Source organism: Ranitomeya imitator, chromosome 4 (genome assembly GCF_032444005.1).
Source record: "Ranitomeya imitator isolate aRanImi1 chromosome 4, aRanImi1.pri, whole genome shotgun sequence".
Taxonomy (NCBI): Eukaryota; Metazoa; Chordata; class Amphibia; order Anura; family Dendrobatidae; genus Ranitomeya; species Ranitomeya imitator.
Window position 1 is genome coordinate 234,265,656 of NC_091285.1, and position 27,097 is coordinate 234,292,752.

Genomic DNA, 27,097 nt, shown 5'->3' on the forward strand with positions numbered 1-27,097 from the left:
CATTATTCCTTTGTTCTCCCTCACAAACCTTGAAACAGTGACATTATCTGGCTCTGTTATCCATATCACTTGCTTTTAGCTCCTGAATTTTGGTGACATGATATGAATGCAATTTTGCCCTTTTGGACCTGCTGAATAAGTTATTTCAGTCTCCTGTGCTAGGCAACTCAGAGAATTCATAGGTGGTTGCTCCAGACCATGTTGCACGGCATCGATTGTGTCCTGCAACATTTTTGGTTGGCCTCTACTATCGAAAAGAATCAATGATCCCATTGTTTCCAGTTTTTGTACCATCTTCTGTATAGCACTCTTTGAAATTATTTCAGAAACACCATATTTTTTCCTAAATTCAATCTGACATCGCTTAACCCTGCTGTTGTCTTCGGTCAAAAACGACCGACCTTGAACTTCAATATTCTTTAAAATATTCAAGATGCGGCTCTGAAACCCGTGGCCGACCGACCCATCCTCATTTAAGTCAATCAACCACAAGTTTCAGAACCGCATCTTGAACACCCCAAAAAATACCAAAGTCAAAAATTGTTCTCCCCAGACCGAAGACATCAGCAGGGTTAAACAAGTTGGTGACCCAACAGCTTTGCACCATGAAGACGTGCTTCTCATGCTGAACATCAGTATCCCGATAAGAAGTCGAGTGACTTAGTGAAGGTGCACAGGAGTATACACATGGAGAATAAACATAGTGACGGCTGTCCGGTGACTACCTCGTCTCTCTGACGCGGGAGCATCATGGCATGTTTGAACCTTCATATACTGAAAATCACATAGCATATTGATTCGTTCATATTCCTTTGTCCTAACAAGAGTTATTACAGAAAATGGGGAGCTTGGAAAATATTTGTAAATCTATGACAAGTAAAAGATATCTTACCTTGCAAAAGCATATATTGCAGCCACAAGTAGTATCACAGATAGCACACACAGAGTAACTGATAGGATGATTTCCACAGCTCGTTCTGAGAGTCCATCAGCTGGAAAGAAACAGTTTCAAATCAGAAACTAGACGTTTTCAGAAAAAGCTATTTTTACAGCCAAAAGACTGTACACTCGAGATTTCTTTTCATAATATGTATCAGAGAAGGAAATGAAAAACAAATGTTCAACTTGCAATAAGCACATCATTTCATGGATCAGCAGACAGATGCTTATCTTTAACAGTGTCATATATTTTATACCCGTCACAGCAGCCATGTGGACTACTTTGTTATCTTTGTACCTAAAATCAAATAACACTGCCTCATGCACTCTTCATGGGAATATTTTTTTTGTTTTCTTACACATGACAGATTGTTATTTAGGATTTCTAGTTTCTTAAAATTTTCACATTTCACGTATATAAATGTTTAAACACTTTTTCCCACAAAAATATTATTGTTAAAGGAACACTATCCATCAAAATGAATAATAAAACTGAATAAGAGAGAATCTTTGTCCCTCTGTTCATTTCAAGAATATGCAGAAGATCTCCAACAAGGACAGTCCCTTTAATATCCTACAGAGAACACTATAGTTCTATCTGCTGATCGGTTTCATTTTCGGCTAGTGAACTACTAAAGAAAGGGGTTTAACCAAAAGCAAGAGTATTTACTTGTTCTGACTGTTACGACAGAGACCTAACACTCACCTATCCGCATAGGTTGGCACCCTTAAATTACACAATGATGCCCCCACTCAATGTCAGCTGACCATGAGTGTCCTTAACTGCACCCTCAACTAAACACAGAGTGTAACCCAAAGCCACAACAACAGCAGTGAGTGAGACACAGGGCTAAAGACATGTTTACACAGTCATAAATGAAAGACGAAAGGAGATTAAAGGAATCCAAAAAGACCTTTGGTATACGTGAAAACCTTCAGGCCCTGAATTTAATAAAATGGGAAAAGAGCTGAAAAGGGGAATATGCAAAAAAAATACATGCAAAGTAATAGAGAAAACATCAGCAAGATTATCCTACACTGGTGAGTTGGGATTCCAAACATCCATCTAACTTGTAGCCAGCAAGGACTGCATGTGCAGGAAGAGTATAAATAGCCCCTCCCAAGATGTGATAGGAGAAATTGTAGCACCCGCATCTCTGCCTGCAGTTCCTCTTCCCCTGCAGAGATGCTAGCGTACTCATCACCATGGTTACTATGCTGCTACTTCTGGGTCTGCTGCTACCCGGGATGCGTGCACCACACGCAGGTCCCCGGGTACTGTGCTTAGGGTATGCACACACTTCCTCTTTCTTAAAAGGGCTGGTGCGCGTTCCTCTAAAGTGTCCCCAGCCAATAGCTGGAGGACACTTATTATTTAAACCACTTCCTCCAATATGAAGGTGCCTGTGCAATGTTGTGAGTTTGTTTCCTAACACTTTTGTGAGTTCTTAGGTCCTAGTGCTTGTATCTCAGCCCCCTGCACCCGCCAGTGCTCATCTCAACTGCTGCGGGTCCCGCTGCACCCGTCAGTGCTCTTCTCAATGGCAGCTGGTCATGTTGCACTGGCCAGTGCTCTTCTCTGTCAGTCAGTCCTGTTGCACTAGCCAGTGCTCAATTCTCCGTCAGCCAGTCCTGTCTGCATCTGCAGTACCTGTCATCTTACTCTGACTGCCTGCCTGCATCTGATGGACATACACTCAGGCTGCCCCAGCTACCCCTTCCTAGGGGTCATCTGCCATTTACCCAAGGTCAGTCCTGAAGTAGCACCTGGACTCGGTGTCATTAGCTGCTGCGCATCTGTGGTCAGATTAGGTGAGGCTCCTAACATTCAAATAGAGAATGAAGACAGCACCTCATACGTTGGTGAAAAATCGTAGTTCCTTTATTCTGCCCTCTGTGGCGACGTTTCAATCTACATGATCTTTTTCAAGTGCTTGAAAAAGTTTATGTAGATCGAAACATCGCCACAGAGCGCAGAATAAAGGAACTGCGATTTTTCACCAATGTATGAGGCGCTGTCTTCATTCTCTATTTGAATGTTTGGATGTTTTCTGAGAAGGACTCTCTGGAATTGACGTGCGCATCTCTTGTGGGTAATAGTTAACCCTTTATTTGCTATGAGGTGCTGTGAATTGTTTATTCGTTGAAGGAACATGCTTTTACTGCGGTGGTTCCAAACACTTTATTTTATCCTGCCCCGAGAGACCGGGAAATGCCACTGCCTAGGGTCAGTAGGAGAGGCTACCCTGGGCAAGGTGTCTTCCTCTCCATCGTTGATCCTGGCTGTATCCGTCTCCTGCGGCAATGGGTCTTTTTTTGAGTTGGCCCACCTGGACTCTGCAGTGGATGGAAAGCCTCTTCCAAAGACCATCTAGTTCAAAATGGAGCCCATGGACCTTGAGGTTGGGATGCTCCATTCTGAGAAGATTTCTTATCATGTGCTCTTTTGTCAATCTTATCCTCTGCTTCTAGCTCTCCCATTTCTGCAAAAACACAAACCTGTTCTGGACTGGAGGTCTGGAGATGTACTCCATTGGGGTTCAGGTTGTCACAAGGGGTGCCTTGCTCCTATTCATCATATTCGGTCTCCTACTTCTCCCGCTAATTTGCCTGGCCTGCCTGTGGCATATTGGACACATGTGGACGTCTTTGACAAGAAAGAGATGGAGACCTTGCCACCTCATAGGCTGTATCACTGTCTGATTGACCTCCTGCCTGGTGATTCACCTCCACAAGGCTGAATCTATTCCCTATCCCAGGCCAAGACACGTGACATGTCCAAGTATATTGAAGAGAACCCTGCTAGGGGATTTATACAGAAATCTTCCACTTTGTCTAAAGCTGGGTTTTTCTTTGTGAAGATGAAGGACGGCTCTCTGTGACCCTGCATTGACTATAGAGGCCTTAACCAAATCATGTAATAAATAACTACCCCCTACCTCTGATCTCTGACCTGTTTGATTGCCTGAAGGGTTCCAGAGTCATCACGAAGCTTGGTCTACAAGGGGCATACAACCTGATGGGGAGTTGCCAAGGAGACGAATGGAAGACGACTCTCAACACTCGCAATGGCCATTACGAGTATCACATTATGCCGTTTGGACTCTGTAATGTCCCAGCCATCTTCCAAGAACTGGTGATCGTCATCTTCCGGGACCTGCTACATATGTGTGTGGTAGTATACCTAGACGATATCTTGGTATTCTCTCCTGATCTGCCAATACACAGGAGGGACATTCGCCAGGCTCTGCTAAGGTTAATAACTAACCGTCTCTATGCCAAATATGAAAAATGCATCTTCAAATAGACCTCCCTTCCATTTCTTGTGTGCATCATTTCTGAGACTAGTCTGAAGATGGATCACAATAAGGTATTCGCTGTTCTGAAGAGGCCTCATCCAGACGGTCTTAAGGCTACAAGTGGGGAAAAAGCCTGCAGGTTGGCACTCGACCATTTGGAAATATCAACCCTGTCCTTGTCATGTCAGTAAAGGGTTTTCACAATTACTGAATAATTTTGGATATATTTCAGGTAAAAAGTAGTAAAGGCCAGAAAACATTTTAGAGCCTTAGGCTAGGTTCACACTACGTTAGTGCAGTCCGTTCAACATATCCGTTAAACGGACTGCACTAACGCAAGTGCCGGCACTTGCACAGCGCTAGCGCAGATGGAGCTTCTGCTAGCTCCATCTGTGCTAGCGGCGAGCTAGCAGTGACGGACCCGGAAACGCTGCAGGCGGCGTCTCGGGTCCGGCACTCAATGACGGCACATCGCTAGCGCACGCCCAATGTGGGCGTGCGCTAGCGATGCGCTCGCCATTGCTTGTAATGGCGGCGTTAACGGACTACGTTACACCACGTTATGCCGCGGTGTAACGTAGTCCGTTAAACGGGTTCACACAACGCAGTGTGAACCCAGCCTTAACAGGTTCTTATGATGGATCCAATCAAGGACAGCACTTACCTTCTCAGGATCCATCCGAAAACCCGAAGATGACAATAGATACATCAAAAACTGCACATACGGGATGGAAAAAAAAACTAATTTTTCTAGTTTGGCATATAGTTTGTGATCCCTTAATATTTCCCTTAATATTTGCAGCACCTGTTTAACATGCCCCCGATGTGTCTCAAAATCAGGTGAGTAAACCAAAATATCGTCCAGATAGACAACCACAAACCTGGCCACCAAATGATGGAAAATATCATTATTGAAATGTTGGAACACCGCAGGTTCATTGGTCAGACCGAAAGGCATGACCAGACTCTGGAAATGACTCTCAGGGGTATTGAACGCCATTTTCCATTCATCCCCTTCTCTGATTCTAACCAGATTGTAGGCTTCCCTTAAATCTAACTTGGAGCACACAGTAGGTCCCACAAACTGGCTTAACAGATCCGGAATCAGAGAAGAGGATATGGATGTCGGATGGTAATCTGATTTAATTCCCGGAAGTCTAAACAGGGACGTAGACCGCCATCATTTTTCTTCACAAAGAAGAACCCTTCCACAACAGGCGAATATGAAAATTGGATATGTCCGTTCTCCAGATTTTCCACAACTAATTCCTTTATGGCTTGTCTCTTAGGGCCAGAAAGATTATACAGTCTGGACTTTGGAAGTTTAGTTCCAGGAATCAGGCAAACAGGACAGTCATATGTATGGTGAGGAGGCAAATCCTGACACCCCCTATTAGAAAAAACGTCATCAAAACCCAACAAAAATGCTGGTACAGTTACTGTAGATTGTAGAAAGAGAAATATTTAAGCAGTTTTCATTGCGGTAAACTGGAAGCAAACACAACCAAATTACAGAAGTACCCAGAAGAACCACCAAGCAGAGAGTAGATATAAAAAATGCCTTTATTATATATGATTGGCAATAAATAATATAACAATTGTTCGCACAAGAGGACAGAAAAAATATAACATCAATATACAAAAAAAAAAAAAAACTAGGAGATGGTAAAGGCTGACCCAGTTACATTTATATATCTAAATATATGGTTAGTGCTTCCCTATTTTTTTAAAAAAATATAAATATAAAATGACAAGAATTTATGTGATGAAAAGCCTATATATATATAAAAAAATAAAAATAAATACAAAAATTTATATAGAGCAAATATTGTAAGTGATAATATCTCATATATGTGCAAAAATATATTTTTAAAAAATAGGGAAGCACTAACCATATATTTAGATATATGAATGTAACTGGGTCAGCCTTTACCATCTCCTTTTTTTTAAAAAAAAAAAAATTTTTGTATATTGATGTTATATTTTTTCTGTCCTCTTGTGCGCACAATTGTTATATTATTTATTGCCAATCATATATAATAAAGGCATTTTTTATATCTACTCTCTGCTTGGTGGTTCTTCTGGGTACTTCTGTAATTTCGTTGTGTTTGCTTCTACCCCTTATGCTAGTGGTCCTCCACACCTTCTCCACAGAGCACCAATCACTGGTATATGGTATATATTACTCCACTATTGTTGATTGCATTGTGGTTATTGGTGAAACAGTGGTTGGTAGATCTGTGGTTGTGTTTAATCATTGCGGTAATCTCCCCACTCAACAATCTCCCTGGCTTGCCAATCCACCAGTGGATTATGTTTCACTAACTAGGGAAGACCCAATACAATTGGGGAGGGAAGAACATCCAAGACATAGCAAGGAATTATTTCACAATGAATCAACCCCTCCCTCAGTCTTACATTATGTACAGAGCTTTCTGTGCAAGTGGCGCTGATTCGATGGAGAAGATGGGAATGGGCTTAACTAAAGTACAGCAAACCAGCCCATGAGTTCTCGCAAACTCAGCATCAGTCATGCTGACTCCAGCTCCACTGTCATCAAACATAGAAATCTCCTCCGTTTTGCTCTGCACGTTGACGATAAATGGACCCCTTGCTTATTCAACTCCAGACTACCAAGGGTTAAACAAATCTCCTTTTGCTTAGGCATTAAAGGACAGGCCTCAATAAAATGTCCCTTTTTTCCACAAAAAACACACTCCTTTCTTTTTGCGAATCTCCGGGGAAATGTACAATGCAGAGGCACCCCCTAACTTCATGGGTTCCTCCTCCTTCCCCAGAACTAGTTCACCACTAGACCGCTCCCCTGGCAAAGAGGCAATACTCTGAAAGAGAGGCTCTGGAGAAGGTGGTCTTACCCACCTATGCCAAAGGCATCTACCAATGCGAATAGCCAACGACATAGTAGCCTCCAAGGACTCAGGGTTTTCATACACTGCCAAAGCATCCTTCAACCTTTCAGTAAGGCCCTGGAGGAATTGGCTTCCATTTTGTATCAGTTGCCCATCTGCGGAATTCGCAGCTATTTGTCTCCACTGACCAATTCCCTTGCTGAAGGCGATGCAACCTGGATTCAGCCAAGGCGACTCGGTCTTGGTCATCATAGATAAGAGCTAGAGCCCCAAAAAATCCCTCCACAGAATTACTATTATTATTATTATTTATTTATATAGCACCATTGATTCCATGGTGCTTTACATGAGAAGGGGTTACATACAAGTTACAGATATCACTTACAGTAAACAAACTAACAATGACAGACTGATACAGAAGGGCGAGGACCCTGCCCTTGCGGGCTTACATTCTACAGGATAATGGGGAAGGAGACAGTAGGTTGAGGGTTACAGGAGCTCCGGTGTTAGTGAGGTGGTAGCTTCGGTAGTGATGAGGCGGCAGCGGGGTCAGTGCAGGCTATAGGCTTTCCTGAAGAGATGGGTTTTCAGGATCCATTTGAAGGATCCGAATGTGGTTGATAGTCGGACGTGTTGGGGTAAAGAGTTCCAGAGGATGGGGGATATTTGGGAGAAGTCTTGGAGGTGGTTGGATGAGGAGCGAATAAGTGTGGAGGAGAGAAGGAGGTCTTGGGAGGACCGGAGATCACGAGAGGGAAGATATCGGGAGATTAGTTCAGAGATATATGGAGGAGACAGGTTGTGGATGGCTTTGTAGGTCAGTATTAGTAATTTGAACTGGATACGCTGAGGGAATGGGAGCCAGTGAAGACATTTGCAGAGGGGGGAAGCAGAGGAGTAGCGAGGAGAGAGATGAATTAGTTGGGCAGCAGAGTTAAGAATGGACTAGAGAGGTGCAAGGGTGTTAGCAGGGAGGCCGCAGAAAAGGATGTTGCAGTTGTCAAGGCGGGAGATGATGAGGGCATGCACAAGCATTTTAGTAGATTGACGGTTGAGGAAAGGACGGATTCTGGAGATATTTTTGAGCTGGAGGCGACAGGAGGTGGAAACAGCTTGGATGTGCGGTTTGAAGGACGGGGCAGAGTCGAAGGTTACTCCGAGGCAGCGGATTTCCGGTACGGGGGAAAGCATGATGTCATTGATTGCGATAGATAGGTCAGGTAAGGAAGATCTATGGGATGGAGGAAAGATGATGGGTTCAGATTTGTCCACATTGAGTTTGAGGAAGCGAGAGGAGAAGAAGGAGGATATGGCTGTTAGGCACTCTGGGATTCTGGACAGCAGAATGGTGATGTCTGGGCCAGAGAGGTAGATCTGAGTGTCATCAGCATAGAGGTGGTACTGGAAACCATGGGACTTTATGAGTTGTCCCAAGCCAAGTGTATAGATTGAGAAGAGTAGGGGTCCTAGAACAGAGCCTTGGGGGACTCCAACAGAGAGAGGGTGGGATGAGCAGGTAGTGTGGGAGTGGGAGATGCTGAATGTGCGGTTGGAGAGGTACGAGGAGATCCAGGATAGGGTGAGGTCTTTGATGCCAAAGGAGGAGAGGATCTGTAGTAAGAGGCAGTGGTCAATTGTGTCGAAAGCAGAGGACAGGTCTAGAAGGAGGAGTACAGAGTATTGTCTATTAGCTTTTGCGGAAAGTAGGTCGTTAGTGATTTTGGTCAGGGCTGTCACAGTTGAGTGATGGGGGCGGAAACCAGATTGTAGATTGTCAAAGAGCAAGTTAGATGAGAGGTGGGAGGAAAGTTCAGAGTGGACGTGCTGCTCCAGGAGTTTGGAAGTGAATGGGAGCAGTGATATTGGGTGATAGCTGGACATAGCAGTTGGATCGAGGGGTGGCTTTTTAAGGATAGGCGTGCTTGTGGCATGTTTGAAAGCAGAAGGGAAGGTGCCAGAAGATAGTGATAAGTTGAAGAGGTGGGTTAGGGATGGGATAAGTGTGGTGGTGAGGTTGGGGAAGAGGTGCGATGGGATGGGGTCGAGCACACAGGTGGTGAGGTGCGATTTGGAGAGGAGACAATTAAGCACCCCTTCAGAATGGAGACAAACAAAATCCTGTGGCAAAGAGAAAGCCCAGGATTGAGGATCTCCTTGCAGCAGAGAAATCACAATACCAACATGTTGCTCTTCATTTCCAGAAAATTGAGGGCAAAGTTTAAAATAGTTTGCAAGCTTCCATGAAAAAAAAAAATGTCTCTACCTCTGAAAAACCTGTCCGGGAGGGCAACCTTGGGTTCCAGCTGGGCCGGCCTACCTGCAGAGACCCCAACATTGGTGACCTGGAGCCACTGATGCTGCTGCAGAACCTCACGGCGAACATCAGTAACCTACAAAGAAGGACAGCATAGCTGCTATGCCAGCCCTGCAACCGGATCCATAATCAAGGGAGAAAAGGGAGAAAAAACACACGCCTGGGGAGATATATTCTGGTTCCCTCGTGATTTTTAATTTATTGGTTGGAATTGGTTATTTTTAATTCTTTATTTATAGTGAGTGTTAGAGAAAGCAAATTACATCAGTATATATATATGTTAGGGGTCGAGTTCCCGCCTCTGCACAGGGGGAATCTCGGGCCATCTCTGCTGCGGTCTCCCATTCCTCTCCTGCCACAGTTGTGCCTGCTCAGCGGAGACGTCAGTCCAAGCATCTTGCTCAGTCCCACTCTGTACAAAGAGTTACTGCTGCCTTTCCTGCTTCTGCCATTGAAGTCAGTGCTGGGCAGCGGCAAGCAGACGCTTCTGCGACTAAGTCCTGCTTTTCTCATTCTGAGCATGCCCTGAGTAAGATCTCTCAGTGCAGATCGAGGGTCATATGGTAGGAAGGTCCTATTGCTGCTAGGACTAACTCCTGCTTTTCACACACTGAGCATGCCCAGGGTAAGATCTCTCAGTGGAGATCTAGGGTCACATGCTCAGTTATGGCAGACTCTCATTGGTCCGTCTATGAAGGTCTTTTTCTTGCTGCAGCTATATAAGGCTCGCATGGCCGCATGGCCATGCGCTAGTATCAATGCATGACATGAGTTTTGCGCCACTGTGGTCACGCTTGTGTGTATTCAGGGACCCGGCTGAAATAAGCCACTAGAATACCGGCACCTCCGGTGAGGAGATTGTGTGTTTGGTTACAGGGCCCCGGCTGAAATAAGCCACTAGAATACCGGCTCCACCGGTGAGGAGATTGTATGTTTGCCTCCTGGACTGCGTGACCACAAGCTGCTATCTGCTCAGCAGCTACTGTGTATTCCTGTGGAGTTTAACAGGACACAGTCCTTTCCTTATAGCGACTCTGTGAAGCAACAGAGTTCGCTTCTACCGCCATATCGTGCCGCTGTTTGCCAGCAGCAGGTCCTATTCCTGCATGGTGGACCCCGGGCTGCGAACGCACCAGATAACATCTCTATATTTACTCGGTGCGTTCCGCCAGCCCTAACAGTATACTAGCGCCAGGGTCTGGCTGGTAAATGGCGGACGATCAGCATTTACAGCGGTACATCCAGCAGCTGGAGGGTAGGTTGACGGCTCTCGAGCGCACAACCTCAGCTGTGGATGTTACCGCAGTCGCTGTTCAGGCTGCAAGTGTAGCTGCAGCCAGTTTGTCCTCTGCCACCCCTGCTCCGACTTTATCCCGTCTCCCGCTTCCAGACAAGTTTGCTGGTGACAGTAAGCTATGTCGGGGATTTGTGAGTCAGTGCTCCATACATCTTGAGCTTCTGGCTGCATGTTTTCCTACGGAACGGGCGAAAGTGGGATTTATTTTATCCCTTTTGTCGGGCAGGGCGTTAGAGTGGGCAACGCCGCTATGGGAGCGCAATGATCGTATGGCGCAGAGTGCTCCTCTCTTCCTGGACGCTCTTAAACAGGTCTTTTTGGGACCTCGTGTCACCCACGATACCGCGCTCCAATTGTTGGCAACAACACAGGGTTCGTCCATGGTCAGCCAGTTCGCCGTCCAATTCCGGACTCTGGTCTCTGAGCTGGAATGGCCGGATAAAGTCCTTATTCCGGTGTTCTGGAGAGGACTGGCAGACCATGTGAAGGACGCCTTGGCCACCAGGGAGATTCCCGCCACACTGGAGGAGCTTATTTCTAAATCTACCCGCATCGACCTCCGTTTTAACGAGCGGAAGTTGGAGCGGGCCCAGTGTAGGCAGAGGTTTCGGCTGGCTCCCACCTTCGCCAGACCTCTGGAATCTTCCGTTCAGGCATCCGACTCCCATGAGGCCATGGAGGTTTCTCGAGCGGGACCTAAGTCTCGGACCGCTTGAGTACCCGTGGTTTGCAGAAATTGCCAACAAGAAGGACATTATGCCAATAAATGTCCACGGCGGTCGAGTAAACGATCGCATCTAGTAACCCTTGGAGGAGGTTCAATAGACACAGCGGCATTTTCGTCCAAGCTGTCTTTCAAAGGGACAATCATATTAGGCTCTTACTCTCTAACAGTCGAGCTATGTGTGGATTCTGGAGCTGATGGGAATTTCATCTCCTTAGCTTTTGCTCTACGCCATGCAATACCTCTGGTGATGCTCGCCAAACCGGTGACTGTTAGAGTAGTGAATGGGTCAACACTTCCTTCTCAGATAACACACCAGACTGTCCCTTTCACGTTAGCTATGTCCCCATCCCACCAGGAGATAATTTCCCTTCTTTTCCTTCCCGAGGGAATGGATGAGATTCTGCTGGGAATACCCTGGCTCCGTTTCCACTCCCCACATATTGAGTGGTCCTCTGGGAGGATATTGGGTTGGAGTGATTCATGTAAGGGCAGATGTTTGAGAGAGTGCGTTCAGGTTTCTACCACCGAGATACCTGCAGATCTTTCTTCCCTTCCCAAATGCTATTGGTCCTATGCAGACGTCTTCTCCAAAAAGGCTGCGGAGACCCTTCCACCTCACCGCCCCTATAACTGTCCTATTGATCTCTTGCCTGGAGCAGAACCTCCTCGGGGACGGGTCTATCCCCTCTCCTTCCCGGAGACAGAGGCTATGTCCCAATACATCCAGGAAAATTTGGCAAGAGGGTTCATTAGGAAGTCAGTGTCACCTGCAGGGGCAGGGTTCTTCTTCGTGCAGAAGAAGAACGGAGAATTACGTCCTTGCATAGATTACAGGGGTCTTAACGCCATCACCGTTAAGAATAAGTACCCATTGCCCCTGATTTCTGAGCTCTTTGATAGGCTACGGGGAGCAAGGGTATTTACCAAATTAGATTTGCGGGGTGCTTATAACTTGATTCGCATCCGTGAGGGGGATGAATGGAAGACGGCGTTTAATACCAGGGATGGGCACTATGAGTATCTGGTGATGCCCTTCGGGCTCTGTAATGCCCCAGCCGTCTTCCAAGACTTTGTCAATGACATCTTCCGGGATATGCTCTCCACCTCGGTCGTAGTCTATCTGGATGATATTCTGATCTTCTCTCCAGATATTGACTCCCACCGGAGAGATGTTGGCAGAGTCTTCGACCTCTTACGGTCAAATTCCCTCTATGCAAAGTTGGAGAAGTGTATGTTTGAGCAGGAGTCTTTACCTTTCCTGGGCTATATCATTTCCGCCCAGGGATTGGCTATGGATCCTGCCAAACTACAGGCTGTGATGGACTGGCAAGAACCCCATTCTCTTAAAGCGGTGCAGCGCTTTATGGGGTTCATTAATTATTACCGCCATTTCATTCCACACTTCTCAACTTTGGTAGCTCCCTTGGTAGCCCTCACCAAGAAGGGAGCAAATCCCAAATTGTGGTCTGAAGAGGTCTCCAAGGCCTTCTCTTCTATTAAGTCTCATTTTGCTAGCGCTCCCATCCTACATCGTCCCGATGTGGATAAGCCGTTTATAATGGAGGTGGATGCCTCATCCGTTGGTGCAGGAGCAGTCCTCTTCCAAAAGGATGCTCAAGGTCGGAAGCATCCTTGCTTCTTCTACTCCAAGACCTTCACACCAGCGGAGAGGAATTATTCCATCGGGGACAGGGAGTTGCTAGCAATGAAGTTGGCTTTCTCGGAGTGGAGACATCTTTTGGAGGGGGTTCGCTTTCCCTTTCAAGTCTTCACGGACCACAAAAATTTGTTATATTTGCAAACAGCCCAGCGGCTAAATTCTCGCCAGGCCAGATGGTCCTTGTTCTTCTCCCGGTTCCACTTCACCCTCCATTATCTCGCTGGGGAGAAGAACATTCGTGCTGATGCCCTCTCTCGCTCTGTTGTGTCATCTGAGGAGGAGGAAGGGGAGCCTCGGCTTATTGTCCCTTCTGAGAGCCTGAGAACCGTAGCTCCGGTTTCGCTAGAATCTGTGCCTCTGGGCAAGACTTTTGTACCCATTAATTTGCGACCGGAGGTTCTCTCTTGGGCTCATTCGTCCAAGGTGGGTGGACACTTTGGGACAAAAAGGACATCTGAGCTGCTGGCGAGGTCGTACTGGTGGCCACATATGGTTCGTGATGTCAGAGATTACATTCAGGCATGTGTCTCCTGTGCCAAAAATAAATCTCCTCGACAACGGCCAGCAGGGTTACTCTATCCCTTGCCGGTGGCTGACAGGCCCTGGGAGATGGTCGGGATGGACTTTGTGGTGGGTTTGCCCAAGTCTCGTGGCTGTACCATCATTTGGGTTGTCACCGATCATTTTTCTAAAATGGTGCATTTGGTCCCACTTCCACGGTTACCTTCTGCACGGGCCTTGGCAGCGTTGTTCATAAAACACATCTTCCGCCTACACGGTATGCCGGACAAAATTGTCAGTGACCGGGGTCCCCAGTTTGCGTCTCGGTTCTGGAGAGAGCTTTGTCGTCTTCTCAGCATTGAGTTAAATCTCTCTTCTGCATATCATCTCGAGACGAACGGGTTGGTAGAGAGGGCCAACCAGACCTTGGTCACATATCTGCGACATTTTGTCTCAGCCAGGCAGGATGACTGGGCATCCTTGCTATCATGGGCAGAGTTTGCGCTGAACAACGCCGTGGCCGACTCCACTGGACAAACCCCATTTCTCCTTAACTATGGTCAGCATCCGCGGGTACCTGTGCCTATGCCCGTGTCTTCCGCCGACTCCAGGGTGGCAGACTGGGCTGTGGAAGCACGGGATATTTGGGACCGCACTCAGGATGCCATTCGGGCCTCCAAGGAGAGAATGAGGTCCTCCGCCGATGCACATCGGCGCCCCGCTCCGACCTTTGCTCCTGGCGACTTGGTGTGGCTCTCCGCCCGTAACATCAGGCTGCGAGTTGAGTCCACTAAGTTTGCACCTCGCTACTTGGGTCCTTTTAAGGTCCTCGAACAGGTTAATCCTGTGGTCTATCGTTTAGCCCTTCCGCCATGCCTGGGTATCACCGACACCTTTCATATGTCCCTCTTGAAACCCGTATACATGTCCCGGTTTTCCGAGTCATCTGCTGGGACATCGGGTTCGTCTACGGACGATTACGAGGTGAATGCTATTTTGGGGTGCAAGGTGGTACGTGGTAAAAAGTTTTATTTGGTGGACTGGAAGGGTTATGGTCCTGAGGACAGGTCCTGGGAGCCTGTTGAGCACATTCAGGCTCCGCAGCTCATTGCTGCCTTTGAGCGTAGCGAGGTCCAAGGAGGGGGGGCCCTAGGAGGGGGGGTAATGTTAGGGGTCGAGTTCCCGCCTCTGCACAGGGGGAATCTCGGGCCATCTCCGCTGCGGTCTCCCATTCCTCTCCTGCCGCAGTTGTGCCTGCTCAGCGGAGACGTCAGTCCAAGCGTCTTGCTCAGTCCCACTCTGTACAAAGAGTTACTGCTGCCTTTCCTGCTTCTGCCATTGAAGTCAGTGCTGGGCAGCGGCGAGCAGACGCTTCTGCGACTAAGTCCTGCTTTTCTCATTCTGAGCATGCCCTGAGTAAGATCTCTCAGTGGAGATCGAGGGTCACATGGTAGGAAGGTCCTATTGCTGCTAGGACTAACGCCTGCTTTTCACACACTGAGCATGCCCAGGGTAAGATCTTTCAGTGGAGATCTAGGGTCACATGCTCAGTTATGGCAGTCTCTCATTGGTCCTTCTATGAAGGTCTTTTTCTTGCTGCAGCTATATAAGGCTCGCATGGCCGCACGGCCATGCGCTAGTATCAATGCATGACATGAGTTTTGCGCCACTGTGGTCACGCTTGTGTGTATTCAGGGACCCGGCTGAAATAAGCCACTAGAATACCGGCTCCACCGGTGAGGAGATTGTATGTTTGCCTCCTGGACTGCGTGACCACAAGCTGCTATCTGCTCAGCAGTTACTGTGTATTCCTGTGGAGTTTAACAGGACACAGTCCTTTCCTTATAGCGACTCTGTGAAGCAACAGAGTTCGCTTCTACCGCCATATCGTGCCGCTGTTTGCCAGCAGCAGGTCCTATTCCTGCACGGTGGACCCCGGGCTGCGAACGCACCAAATAACATCTCTATATTTACTCGGTGCATTCCGCCAGCCCTAACATATATATATATATATATATATATATGTATATATATATATAATCCATGTCAATGACTATATACACACAGTTACTGATGATTATGTGCATCCCAAAAATGTTTACTCTTTCAAAACACTGGCAACTATATTTTTAGTTTTTTGAAAATACTTAGCTCAGAAAGGGGGGCCACCCCATCCCACCAAGGTGAACCCAAACGTGCAAAGTGTAAGGGTACTTTCACACTAGCGTTTTTTTAAATCCGTCACAATGCGTTGCTTTGCAGAAAAAACGCATCCTGCAAAAGTGCTTGCAGGATGCGTTTTTTCCCCATAGACTTCTATTGACGACGCATTTGCGACGGATTGGCACACTTCGCATCCGTCTTGCGACGGATGCGTCGTGCTTTGGCGGACCGTCGGGAGAAAAAAACCCTACATGTAACTTTTTTTCTCCCGACGGACCGCTTTTTCCGACCGCGCATGCGCGGCGGGAACTCCGCCCCCACCTCCCCGCACCTTACAATGGGGCAGCGGATGCGCCGGAAAAATGCATCCGCTGCCTCCATTGTGCACTGCAGCAAACGCTAGCATCGGAATCTCTCCCCGACGCATTGCGACGGGGAGATTCCGACGCTAGTGTGAAAGAAGCCTAAGAGAACGTTCACACTGTAGCCATTTCACAGACTAAACCAAAGAAAAATACTAAAGAAAAAAAATGAGCATATACCTTACCTCAAGTAAATATTGTAAGTAAATAGTAATAGTACTTGTAAATAACATAGGGTACTTATTTAATGCTATTTGATCAAAAAAGCATAACCGATGCCTCAGTATTAAAACCGTACCTTCTGTAAAATGAACTGAATGTGAATAAGGGCAGAGCAGGGGAGTGTCTTGCAGTCACAATAGAAACATTGACACTTGTCAATTATAAATCTGATAAGTCACAAGCAGTCATGCAACTCGTCCCATCATCCCTGAAAAATCTCTCAATTGCCACCCAACCAAAATGATACAGTCCGGTTTTTATGAAAAGAGTCCTTTTGGGATTCCCTGAGATCAAGATTCAAATACTTTTAAAACCTCTGTACCTTCCTTATGTGTGCCCCTGGTTGGTTTTAGGACAAAATACATCGATATTTTATGTACATTTTGAATTTAGTCAATATTTTTCTTATATGATGTTTAAGTCAAAAATATTGTTTTTTAGGATTCAGTAGATATTCTGAAAACAGATCAGGCATCAGGGATCAATGAAGGCAAGGCTAATCCTATTAAGTGGCATGGGAGTAAGTAATGAATTTGCCTCTTTCCGTTACTGGCAACAAGATTTACAATCTTGTAACAATACCACTAAAAATGCCTTTGATATATTTTGAAACATCTGTAAAATGCCCTTGTACTGAATAGTTTTTCTCTAGAAGAGTGCAAAGAGTAAAGGCAAAACTGTGCTGTACGTAGACTGTTATAAAGAGTTTTTATAGTATACTGTATAATGCAATGCAGAGTGTTGATATCAATTTTAAGGCTACCTTCACACTATCAGTGTATGTAAGGCAAAACGAGGAGTGGGTGAAAAACTCAGAAGTGGTGACATGTCTCTATTATACTTTTCCTCTGATTGTTCCTCTCCTGGTTTTGGCTTACAAATACTGATGTAAGATACTGACCAAATACTGAACGTGGCCTTAGGCTATGAGACAACTCTTCCCCACCCTTCACTCTTTTCATCTTTATAGAGTATGGAACCAAGGGCTTATATACTACAAATGCAGACATCTCGGCTGCTAGCACTGGTGGGTCCCATCCGTTTTTACATCATAAAGGGCTGTAGACTTTTTCCATGGTTCACAGAATGGAGATATCCTGGAAATATCCAAAATTATAATTTGTGACTGATTTTTATCCGACTTTTGGGGTCACTTTCTTCTACCTCTTGTCATTATAATTGGCTAGTGATCATCTCTGATTGACCAACTCCAAATGTGAGATTTTCACTGATTGAAAACGCCTGAGATTTATCAAGCCCTTTTATTATATACCAAAATCCTCAGTCCATTTTTATGTAGGTTTAACTCTTCAAGAAAAAATCAGCACAATAGAATGTATAAACAGATTATAAGAAATATAACAAGGTTTTATTCACCTTTCCTAGAATTGACTGGATGGGTAAGTTGTTAATGGCAAAAATCTAAAACAGTCAGGTCCAGTTTTCAGAGTTGACTGTATTAGGTTCTTTTTGAAGAAAACAATCTTACTGAAAATATACACCACAACAATCCTTACCTAATGTTTTTACGACCTCAGAATATTCTGAATCTGTATATTGTCCTTGGATATTTGTGGCTCGAAATTTAAACCTGAATGTGAAAAAAAATATGAAAGTATGAAAACGGAATAAGACTCTTTATTTAAAGTTCCACTCCAGTTTTTCTTTATTTCACCACCAGGTTACCATTAGTAGTGCATGTTCCCAGGTCTATTAAAATACCTACTTGGTGCCATCTTCTGCATCACATGACCGGAGTTGTGACTGGCCAGATCACGCCAGTGTTTGAGGTTCGGAGCGGAAGTCACTTCTCAATGTAAGTCTTTGAGACTGAGAACAAGGCTTTCAGAGACTTAAATTAAGAGTGATAGGGTCAATTAGCAGTCACTTCCAGACACTCATGGCTGCAGTCACAAGATGGCGGAGAAGGACCATAGCGGAGTCGGAAACAAAAGACGATGGCCACTGGTAAATATTTGAATGCACATAGGGAAAATGAATAAATAATACTTATCCAGTGATTACATAAAAAAAACTGGAGTAGTACTTTAAAGCAAATACATAAAGCAATTGCAGTAACAACTTTCACTTTTCAACTAGATATTAATATAACAATGTATTCTAGCATGTATCTCAGGAACAACAGACATGTAATGAATTGTGTTTAAAGACGACCATTAACTTGCTTTAGAGGGCCTAGCACACCTGTGTATTACACAGCAACCTTCTAATCCTAATTTCAATGAGAACTGTGTAATGCTTCATGTATTTGTGGCAATGCATGGAGAATGAACACTTGCTGCAGATTACAACTGATCAATAGGGTACCCGTGATCAATTTATTGTCAGGGAACCTTTAAACAAAGTGGAAAATGGCGTCACATCAGCTCACAGCGGCCAGGTCTCGTGGAGGGCAGCGTAAGATCTGTCAGCGGCTGCTTCTATAGTATATGGAGCTTCGTTCTCTGAACGGGGCTCCAAATACTGGATAAAGAAGACAGGGAACATTGTGAGACCTCCATTTGGATTGCTGTAGACCGGAGTGGATTATTTTTTTTTGTCTTAACAATTGGATGAAAGAGGGACATTGTCGGGGAGTGATTTTTTCAAGTAAAGGAATTTTGTGTGTGTGTTTATTTCTTTTGACTACTGTGCTAGTAATAGGGGTGTCTGACTGATGCCTCTCCATTAGTAACCCATAGGCTGACATTAACCCCACTACCCCGATTGCCAACTCACCAGGGAAATTGGGAAGAACCGAGGCTAAGCACCAGATTTGGCGCATCTAATGGATGTGCCTGTCATGATCCAGTTCTGAGATTATGTTCAGCTCTCTTGTCTCTGGACTGGTCATATGTGTCATGATCCAGTTCTGAGATTATGTTCAGCTCTCTTGTCTCTGGACTGGTCATATGGGAGTTAATCCTTTCTGCCTCACCCTGGAGCTGGCTGAGCTATTTAAGTCCTGTGCAGCCTGTGGGCCAGTGTCAGCTATAGTTCATCCTGCACTGTTTGAGCTCCTGACCTGGATCCCTGTTCTAGTGTTCCTCTGACTGCCTGCACCCGTATATTACTTGTTCTGACTTTTGGCCTGTACCCCGACTCCATTTTTCGTCTCACGTTTTGGTTACTACGTTCCCGGTAGGTTCTGACGTCTTGCTTGTCCCCGACGATTCTCTGCTCGCCCCTTCTGTACCACGCTGCTATCTCCGTGTTTGACCTTGGCTTGTTTCATGTCCCTTTCATTACCTGTGACACCTGTGTTGTTGTTCAGTGTTGCTGTACTGTGTGTGCAGCCTCCTTTCCTTATTCAGCACCCCCTGGTGGAGGTTGCTCTATACTGCACTGCAGCAGCACATTACAGTGCCATTTCTGGGGCGGCTGAGGGGTGGTCTAATTAGGCGGTGAAATCACTAATATCTATGACTTTTCCCAGCTTATTAATATCAGCTCCACAGCTGTCTGCTTTGCCTTAGCTGGTTATTAAAAATATCGGGACCCAATTAATTTTTTAGGGTCCCCACAATTTAAAAAAAACAACAAAGGCAAAGCAAACAGCTGGTTGCTGATATTAATAGGCTGGGAAGATCAATGGATATTGTCCTTTCTCAGCATAATAAGACCAGCTCAAAGATTCCTGCTTTCCTTTGGCTGGCTTTTAAATAGGGGTGACCCCATGTCATTTTTTTCATTTATTTATTAACAAGCACAGTAAACACATAAGGCACTGCTCCCCTCCCCCACTGGCAACACGTGACGTTTGCTTAGTAGCCGCTTCAGAAATGCACTGAATGATCTGTAACAGATGGATCAGTGTGCATAGACTGCCATTGTTCTCAGCAGCACAGGTCCTCTTTACCTTAGATGACACACTGCCAAGAATGATAATCTTTATGCAAGTCAAAAGATTATTTCACCTGAGGAACAATCATTTTTCTTGCTCATTGGGTAATCATCAGCCTGCTTAAAAGGCACCATTATCGTGAAGTGAGCTTTCCTAGTAACCAATGGTGTAACTTGATGTTTGTAGACCTCAAGGCAAAATCTCCAACAAGGCCCCAAATATCACAAATCTTTAATAATAAGTAATAGTGTTTTCATATGAGTAAAAAGGACCTTTAGAGTCCCCTAGACTCCAGGGTCCAAGTGTGATTGCAGACCCTGCACCTATTATAGTTATACCCAAGCTAGAAAATCTCATTCACAACAATCTTGCAAAGTAAATGGATATTAGCCTTGTCCCATAAATGAATGCATTTAAAGGGTTTTTCCAATATACTGATATTGATGATCTACCCTTTTTCTGAAACCTCATCAATCAGCTGCAAGCAGCCTTGGCAGAGACCTGAAGTAAACAGCATGACGAAGTGGAACACCACCGCTTCATCACTGTTTAGTGGCGCTCCTGTGTACTGCAGATTTATTTCTATTAATTTTCTAGTCTGTGGTACTGGCACTAAACATTATGTCAGAGGGGAGATGTTCCACTCTGTAAACTGTCTACATTTGGCTGCAGCCAGAGATGTTAGCAGGTGATTGTTGGGCATGCCAGATGGCGGACCTCACCAATCTGATATTCATAACCTGTTAAAGATAGAATATAAAGGAGCGCAGCACTACAAGTTGTAATTATAACATAGATTCTCTTATTAGAAAGAAATCGCAGTTAAACATACATTGATGCTTCCGTCTGTCACCACAGACCTTCTTCAGACCATGGATTGCAACGTGTAAATACATACTGAACTAGCACAGTACAGCGGTATTGTGGCTGGTGAGAAGCACTGCTGGCATACGTCTTGTGAAGTGATTTGAAAACCAACTTTGAAAATTACAGATACTATATTTTGCTGAGAAACTTACAAGTACTGCTTTCTTGGCTTCAGGGGTCCATTACAGAATTTCTCTTTATTGTCTTGTAGCATGCAAGTATTGTCAGCCCCGATGACATATACTTCCTGTTTGCTGAAGAAACGGTTTGTTCCATCTGGACATGATGGATTTGGAAAACCTTCATTTGTAAAATATGGTCTTGGTTTTTGGAAATAAGCTTCGTGCCACTTGGTGATATTCCCATCATGTTGAGCTGCAATGCATAGCACAGGAATGCGAAATGAATTCATTAAATAAATAACCCAATGTACCAAGAGAATATCGTTAAATATCTTACAGAACTAGGTTACTAACACTGGGACGCATTTGACACGTGTTAAAGCAGTTTACAGCTTTGTCTCCTAAGTGAGAAAACCACTTTGGTGGTCCTTGTGCTCTTTTATGGGCCGAATGCCAAATGATAAAACTCTTATGATATGTCCAATATTCTAGAAACAAAATGAATAAGAAAAGTTCCAATAAAGAGAACAAACGTGTTCTATATTTCTAATACCACATTTCATTGGTATTAATTTTCTTATTTTTTCACCTTCATGAGTTACTCGTACGCCATATAATATTTGTTGTGGCAATGCAGTTTCCTTATTTCTCATGTTTATTACTTTGCATTGTATAGATACCCAATTCTTCCTAGGAACTAGGATGTGCTGACTATGGTAATAAATTAAGAAAAAAGGGAATAATAGCAGAGAATATTAAAGGGGGAGTCTTTCAGGATAGAAACTCATTTCAAAGTAATCACATATCCTTGTAGGGAACTCTACACTAAGGGTTTATGCCCACATCAGTATTTGATCAGTATTTTTGCATCAGTGATTGTGTGCCAAAACTAGGAGTGGAACTTACAGAGAAAAACTATAATTGAGAGATTAATAATAATAATCTCTTTATTTATATAGGGCCAACATATTCCGTAGCGCTTTACAGACATCATCATGGATGTCCCCGATGGGGCCCACAATCTAAATTCCCTATCAGTATGTCTTTAGATTGACACCTGTTCTTTTTGCATACAAATACTGATGAAATACTGATCAAAAATACACATGTGTGAATAAAGCCTTAGATTAGCCATAGTTAAAAAAACAGCTCTTTCTAGAGCTGACTGCCACATACATATTAACGCTCCTGGCTGGCATGGAGAGCAATCAAATCATCCGGATCTTCGTGGGACAAATATGGATTATCTTCTCGTCGGAGAGGTGAGGAACATAGTTGTTTATTATTTTATAGTTGTTTATTATTTTTTAATTTTATAGGTGACATGAGCATCGAAGGATTATCTTGATGTCAGACAGATGAGGAATATGGTGGTTTATCGTTTTCTGTCTTTTGCAGGTGATATGGCATCAATGGTGAGTAAAGGTGAGTATAACATTGTTCTTTTTTCTTTTATTTCAAATAAAGGAGTCAGTGTCTTTAGTTCAATTAAATGACTTTATTCTGACTGTGTCTTCTTTACAAGCTGACATCAACTCCAATTCTATTATCCCACTTGTGACTGCATCAGGGCAAGAGGGAAGAGCTGGGCAAATCAGATGCACAGTTTCTGGGGTGGCTGCGGGCTGCTATTTTTTGGCTGGGGGGGCAAAATCCATGGGCCATTATCAGTCTGAGAATACCTGCACCAACTGTCTGCTTTAGCTTGGCTGGTTGTCAAAAACAGGGGGTACCCCACACCTTTTTTTTAACTATTTTTTTTAAATAATTTAAAAATCGGGGTGGGACCCCTCTATTCTTGATAAAGCTGACAACTGAGGGTTGCATCCCATAGCTGTTGGTTTTGCCTGCAATGGTTACCAAGAACATAAGAGACCAACAATAACATTTTTATTCATCAGACAGCATGGAGACCGCAGCTTTTTGACCTCCAATAATGATTTTACCGCTGATTAGAGCCAACATAAACTGAACTTTTCTAAATGTTTGGCCGAACCCTCAGAATCCAAACATCACATGTTCACGCATCACTAAAAGTAACTTTTTGATATATTAATTTACATCAATGTGGCTTTTACAGATGTATTAGACAAATTCATGATATAAGACTTTTTAAAAAAGTTCAACATTTGGTGCAACCCTATTCCAGTCCCCAGTGAGTGATTTTACAGTATGTTCATCAGTTATTTTGGATCATTTTTTGGAACGTTTTGCGGAACCTGTAACTTTTCTGCTATGAAGTCACAAAACCAGTTAAAGTTTGAAAAAATGACAATTTTGGGCTTTTCACAAAATTCATGAATCCTGTGCACCATTGTAATGTCTTTGACGCAAGAAACATCTGCAAAGACCACCAATCTGAAAAGAAAAGTGACTTAAAAAGAAACACAAATTATATTGGGGTTGTCCAGGATTGGGGTAAAATTCTTCAGTAATTCTGTAACTGCAGACTTCTGAATCCTTACAGCATGCACACCATACACTGTTGGAATTCTCCAGTATTGCTGGATATAGCGAGTGATCAGGTGAATGCTATTATGCAAGTTGCATAAATGCGATCACGTACTGACTAGACATGCTCGCCTCACTCAATACAAGTGAATTAAGTGAGGCCAAGGAAATCTAGTGGCCATAAGTATGCGAATGGAATACATGTGGTAATGTGACCATCAGCTCACGCAGGTAAAACCGGAGAATACTGACAGCGTGTGGTGTACGTGCTGCAAAAGTCTCATAGAGCGACTGCATATGTTCATCCCAAGCCTGGACAACCCAATTAATGTTTTTTTCCGGATGCAGGAAACCATCTGTACATCTGTACTGCAGCTTGGCCTCATCCTTCTGCTGTTGGGTAAGGGCCGTAGGGATTGCAAAACTACTAATCACATAATAATGGTCTATCCTAAGGAAAGGTAATAATTGTAAATTACTGATGAATAATAATATGCTCCTTTCCAAAAAGTGGCTCCACAGTCAGAAATGTAGAATATAATATGTTTTGTAATATAATAATATATCAAGATTTTTTTTTTTGTTCTTGCAAATTGTTCGGCTGAATTTCCATTTAGAAGTTATCAATAAGAAGGTAGGATACTGTTTGACAATATTGTTAATATTCTGTAGCAAAGAGAGGGAGGCTTGCGTTAAATCCTAGGTTCTGATTAGATCATCTGGCTAACCCTGCATATAACAAGGCTAAGGCCCGGGGTCACACTTGCAACTGCAATGCAAGAAACGCACGCTAGTCTCTCGCCTCAATACCCGACACTGCCGCCGGCACTCAGGACCGGAACGTTCAGCTGCACTCTCCGGTCCTGAGTGTCGACGGCAGTGTCGGGTATTGATGCAAGTTTCTCGCATTGCACTCGCAAGTGTGACACCTGCCTAACTGTTCTCCTTAGGCCTCCTTCACACTTCCATGTCTCCGGTATGTGTGATGACAGTTTTCATATGTACCAGAGACACTTACACACATTGACCCATTCATTTCTGTGCACATCCGTATATCATCAGTGTGACACCTGAGAAAAAGCGCTACAGTTAGTGTTCCCAGGTGCCGTGTACTGAAGATACCTTGGCTCACTGTCCCTTGGTTTCCCTGAGATGAGCGTGATCAAAGGCGACAACGATGGACCTTGTATTCAGCACCCGCTGTGTACATCATGTGTAAAATAAATAATTAATTAAAAGAAGTGGTGTGGGCAACCACGTAATTTTAATAACCAGCAGAGCTGGGAGCTGATGTTACCAATCTGGAAAAGAAATTAATCTGGGAAAAAAATTTTAAATAATAACAAGCCATATTCCATACCTGTCTGACGACGATCCATTTGTCCCACGAAGAAATCCAGCTCTGCCACTTTTGGATTTCATGGCTGAGCAGTAGGATGATGTGACGGCTAAACCATGAATCCAGGACACACTGGGCTGAGCTTAGGACGTACAGCCAGTGACGAGCGGTAACGTCATAGAGGTTACCGCCGGTGTAACAGGTCAAACATCAGGGACCTTATTTTCAAGTGTATTACCAATTTTTAAGGGAAAAAGATGAAAATGATGGCTGCTATATAATGCATTTATATAAATGGCTAAGAAGGCAATGTATTTACAGTAGAATATTGAACATAAAAAATCTTGGCCTTAAAACGTGTGATTAAAATGTCTTATCTTAAACAATAGTCATACAGATAGTATTTGGAGAATAAAAGGTTTTACACTGATTATATGAAAGATATACATTTTATATAATAAAATAATGTTTAAAAATTTTAACTATTTAGTGTCACAAAATAAAGGAGAAATTTATTTATTATGCAAAGTAGCAAGTTAGCGTCAAACGTTTGAGGTATGTCCTTTGTCTCTCCAGTTTATAGTCATTTTGGAAAAAAAAATCTCTAGAGACTCAGGTTCTCAATTACAGTTTGTCTCAAAGCCATGACCTGAATACCTCGGTAGTGGTACAAAGGTTAAGTTTAAGTTTATAGAGATTAGCAATTTTATGCCTGTTTCTTAATTGCTCGGGGATTGTGGCATGTACTAGCACAAGCTCTGGTACGTGATATGTCCACATATACTGAGTTAATGAACACTATGTTTGATGCTCTGTAACATCACATGAAAAAAATGCCGTCCTTTACCAGGCGAGTGATCATTAAAATGAGATCAGAGCTTTTATCCTACTAACATGCCTGACAGCTTAATCTGAAATTTGCCACAGTCCTGCAAATCAGGGGAGAGCACACCCAAGCCTTGGTGCCTAAGAGGACCCAGGAGACCCTCTGACACATAAAAAGAATCCAGTATTGTAAGTGAAGGTGTTTGATAGGTTGTGGCTGTTATATATATTATTCAGTCTGCAACATTATTATAAAAAAAGAGTATCAAATAATTTCGTTAACCGTCTGAAAGTAGCATTAAATAGGGGCAGAGGCCCTGATTCCAGTGATGTGTAACTTTACTGAGCTGCTTGCTGCAGTTCTGTTTTCTCTTCTGCAGATTTATTTATCAGTTCTCTGAACGCTTAGCTCTGTATAACTCCGCCCACATCACTGATTGGCAGCTTTCTCTGTACAATGTGCATAGGCAGAAAGTTGCCAATCAGTGGTGGGAGTGGTTACATAGAGCTCGTGAATATGGCAGACTACCAGGCAGCACAATTACTAGTCCTCTAATGATAATCTCTGCAGTTAAAATGATATTTTCATCAAAATTACAGTAAGCAGCCCAGCAAGTGACACATCTCTTGAATCGGAATCTCTGACTCTATATTATACTACTCTAAGATTAGAAGACAAAACCTGGTGAAAGATTCCCTTTAATGAAATAACTACTTTAGTTATTGCACTTTCATTCTTTTTCTTTCTATTTTTCAAGGCTCATAAGTTTTCTATTTTTCTGTTTACTCAGCCATATGATGGCTTATTTTTTTTTTTTTTGAAACTTGCATAGTTCTTTTTATTGAAGTGCCGAAAAAAAATCAGAAATTTAATGAAAAAAAATAATCAAAATTAACATATCCATTGTTCCCATTGTATCTGGAAAGAGGATATTCAAATATTGAAAAATGAAGCTTCTTTAAAACAGAGTCAGTACTGCAGCATCCAGGGACACGAGGTCAGGGGGTTTGAGAACAGAGAGAATAATTTGGCAAGCAAATAAAACCAAATTGCAGAACTGGAAAGAAACCTAATCCAATCCCTCAAGACTTGGATTAAAACAAATAGTGTTTCAATCAACTTGGCACTAGAAGGGTCAAGGTTCCTAACATTCATCCACCTCTCGTGTCTCCCCTTTTCCCCATAGTTTGTAAGCTTGCGAGCAGGGCCCTCACTCCTCCTGGTATCTGTTTTGAACTGTAGTTCTGTTATGCTGTAATGTCTATTGTCTGTACAAGTCCCCTCTATAATTTGT

At 43.8% G+C, this 27,097-nt stretch overlaps 1 protein-coding gene across 1 annotated transcript in view; it reads right to left on the reverse strand.

The window, feature by feature from the left end:
* Positions 1-27,097, reverse strand: part of PTPRQ (protein tyrosine phosphatase receptor type Q) — a 536,318-nt gene that overhangs the window by 108,639 nt on the left and 400,582 nt on the right. Inside the window, exons 32-34 of the mRNA XM_069762319.1 lie at positions 21,218-21,440; positions 17,872-17,945; positions 893-992 (exon numbers count right to left, since the gene is read on the reverse strand). Of these exons, the coding sequence (XP_069618420.1) occupies positions 893-992; positions 17,872-17,945; positions 21,218-21,440 (397 nt within the window). The remainder of the gene's footprint in view (positions 1-892; positions 993-17,871; positions 17,946-21,217; positions 21,441-27,097) is intronic.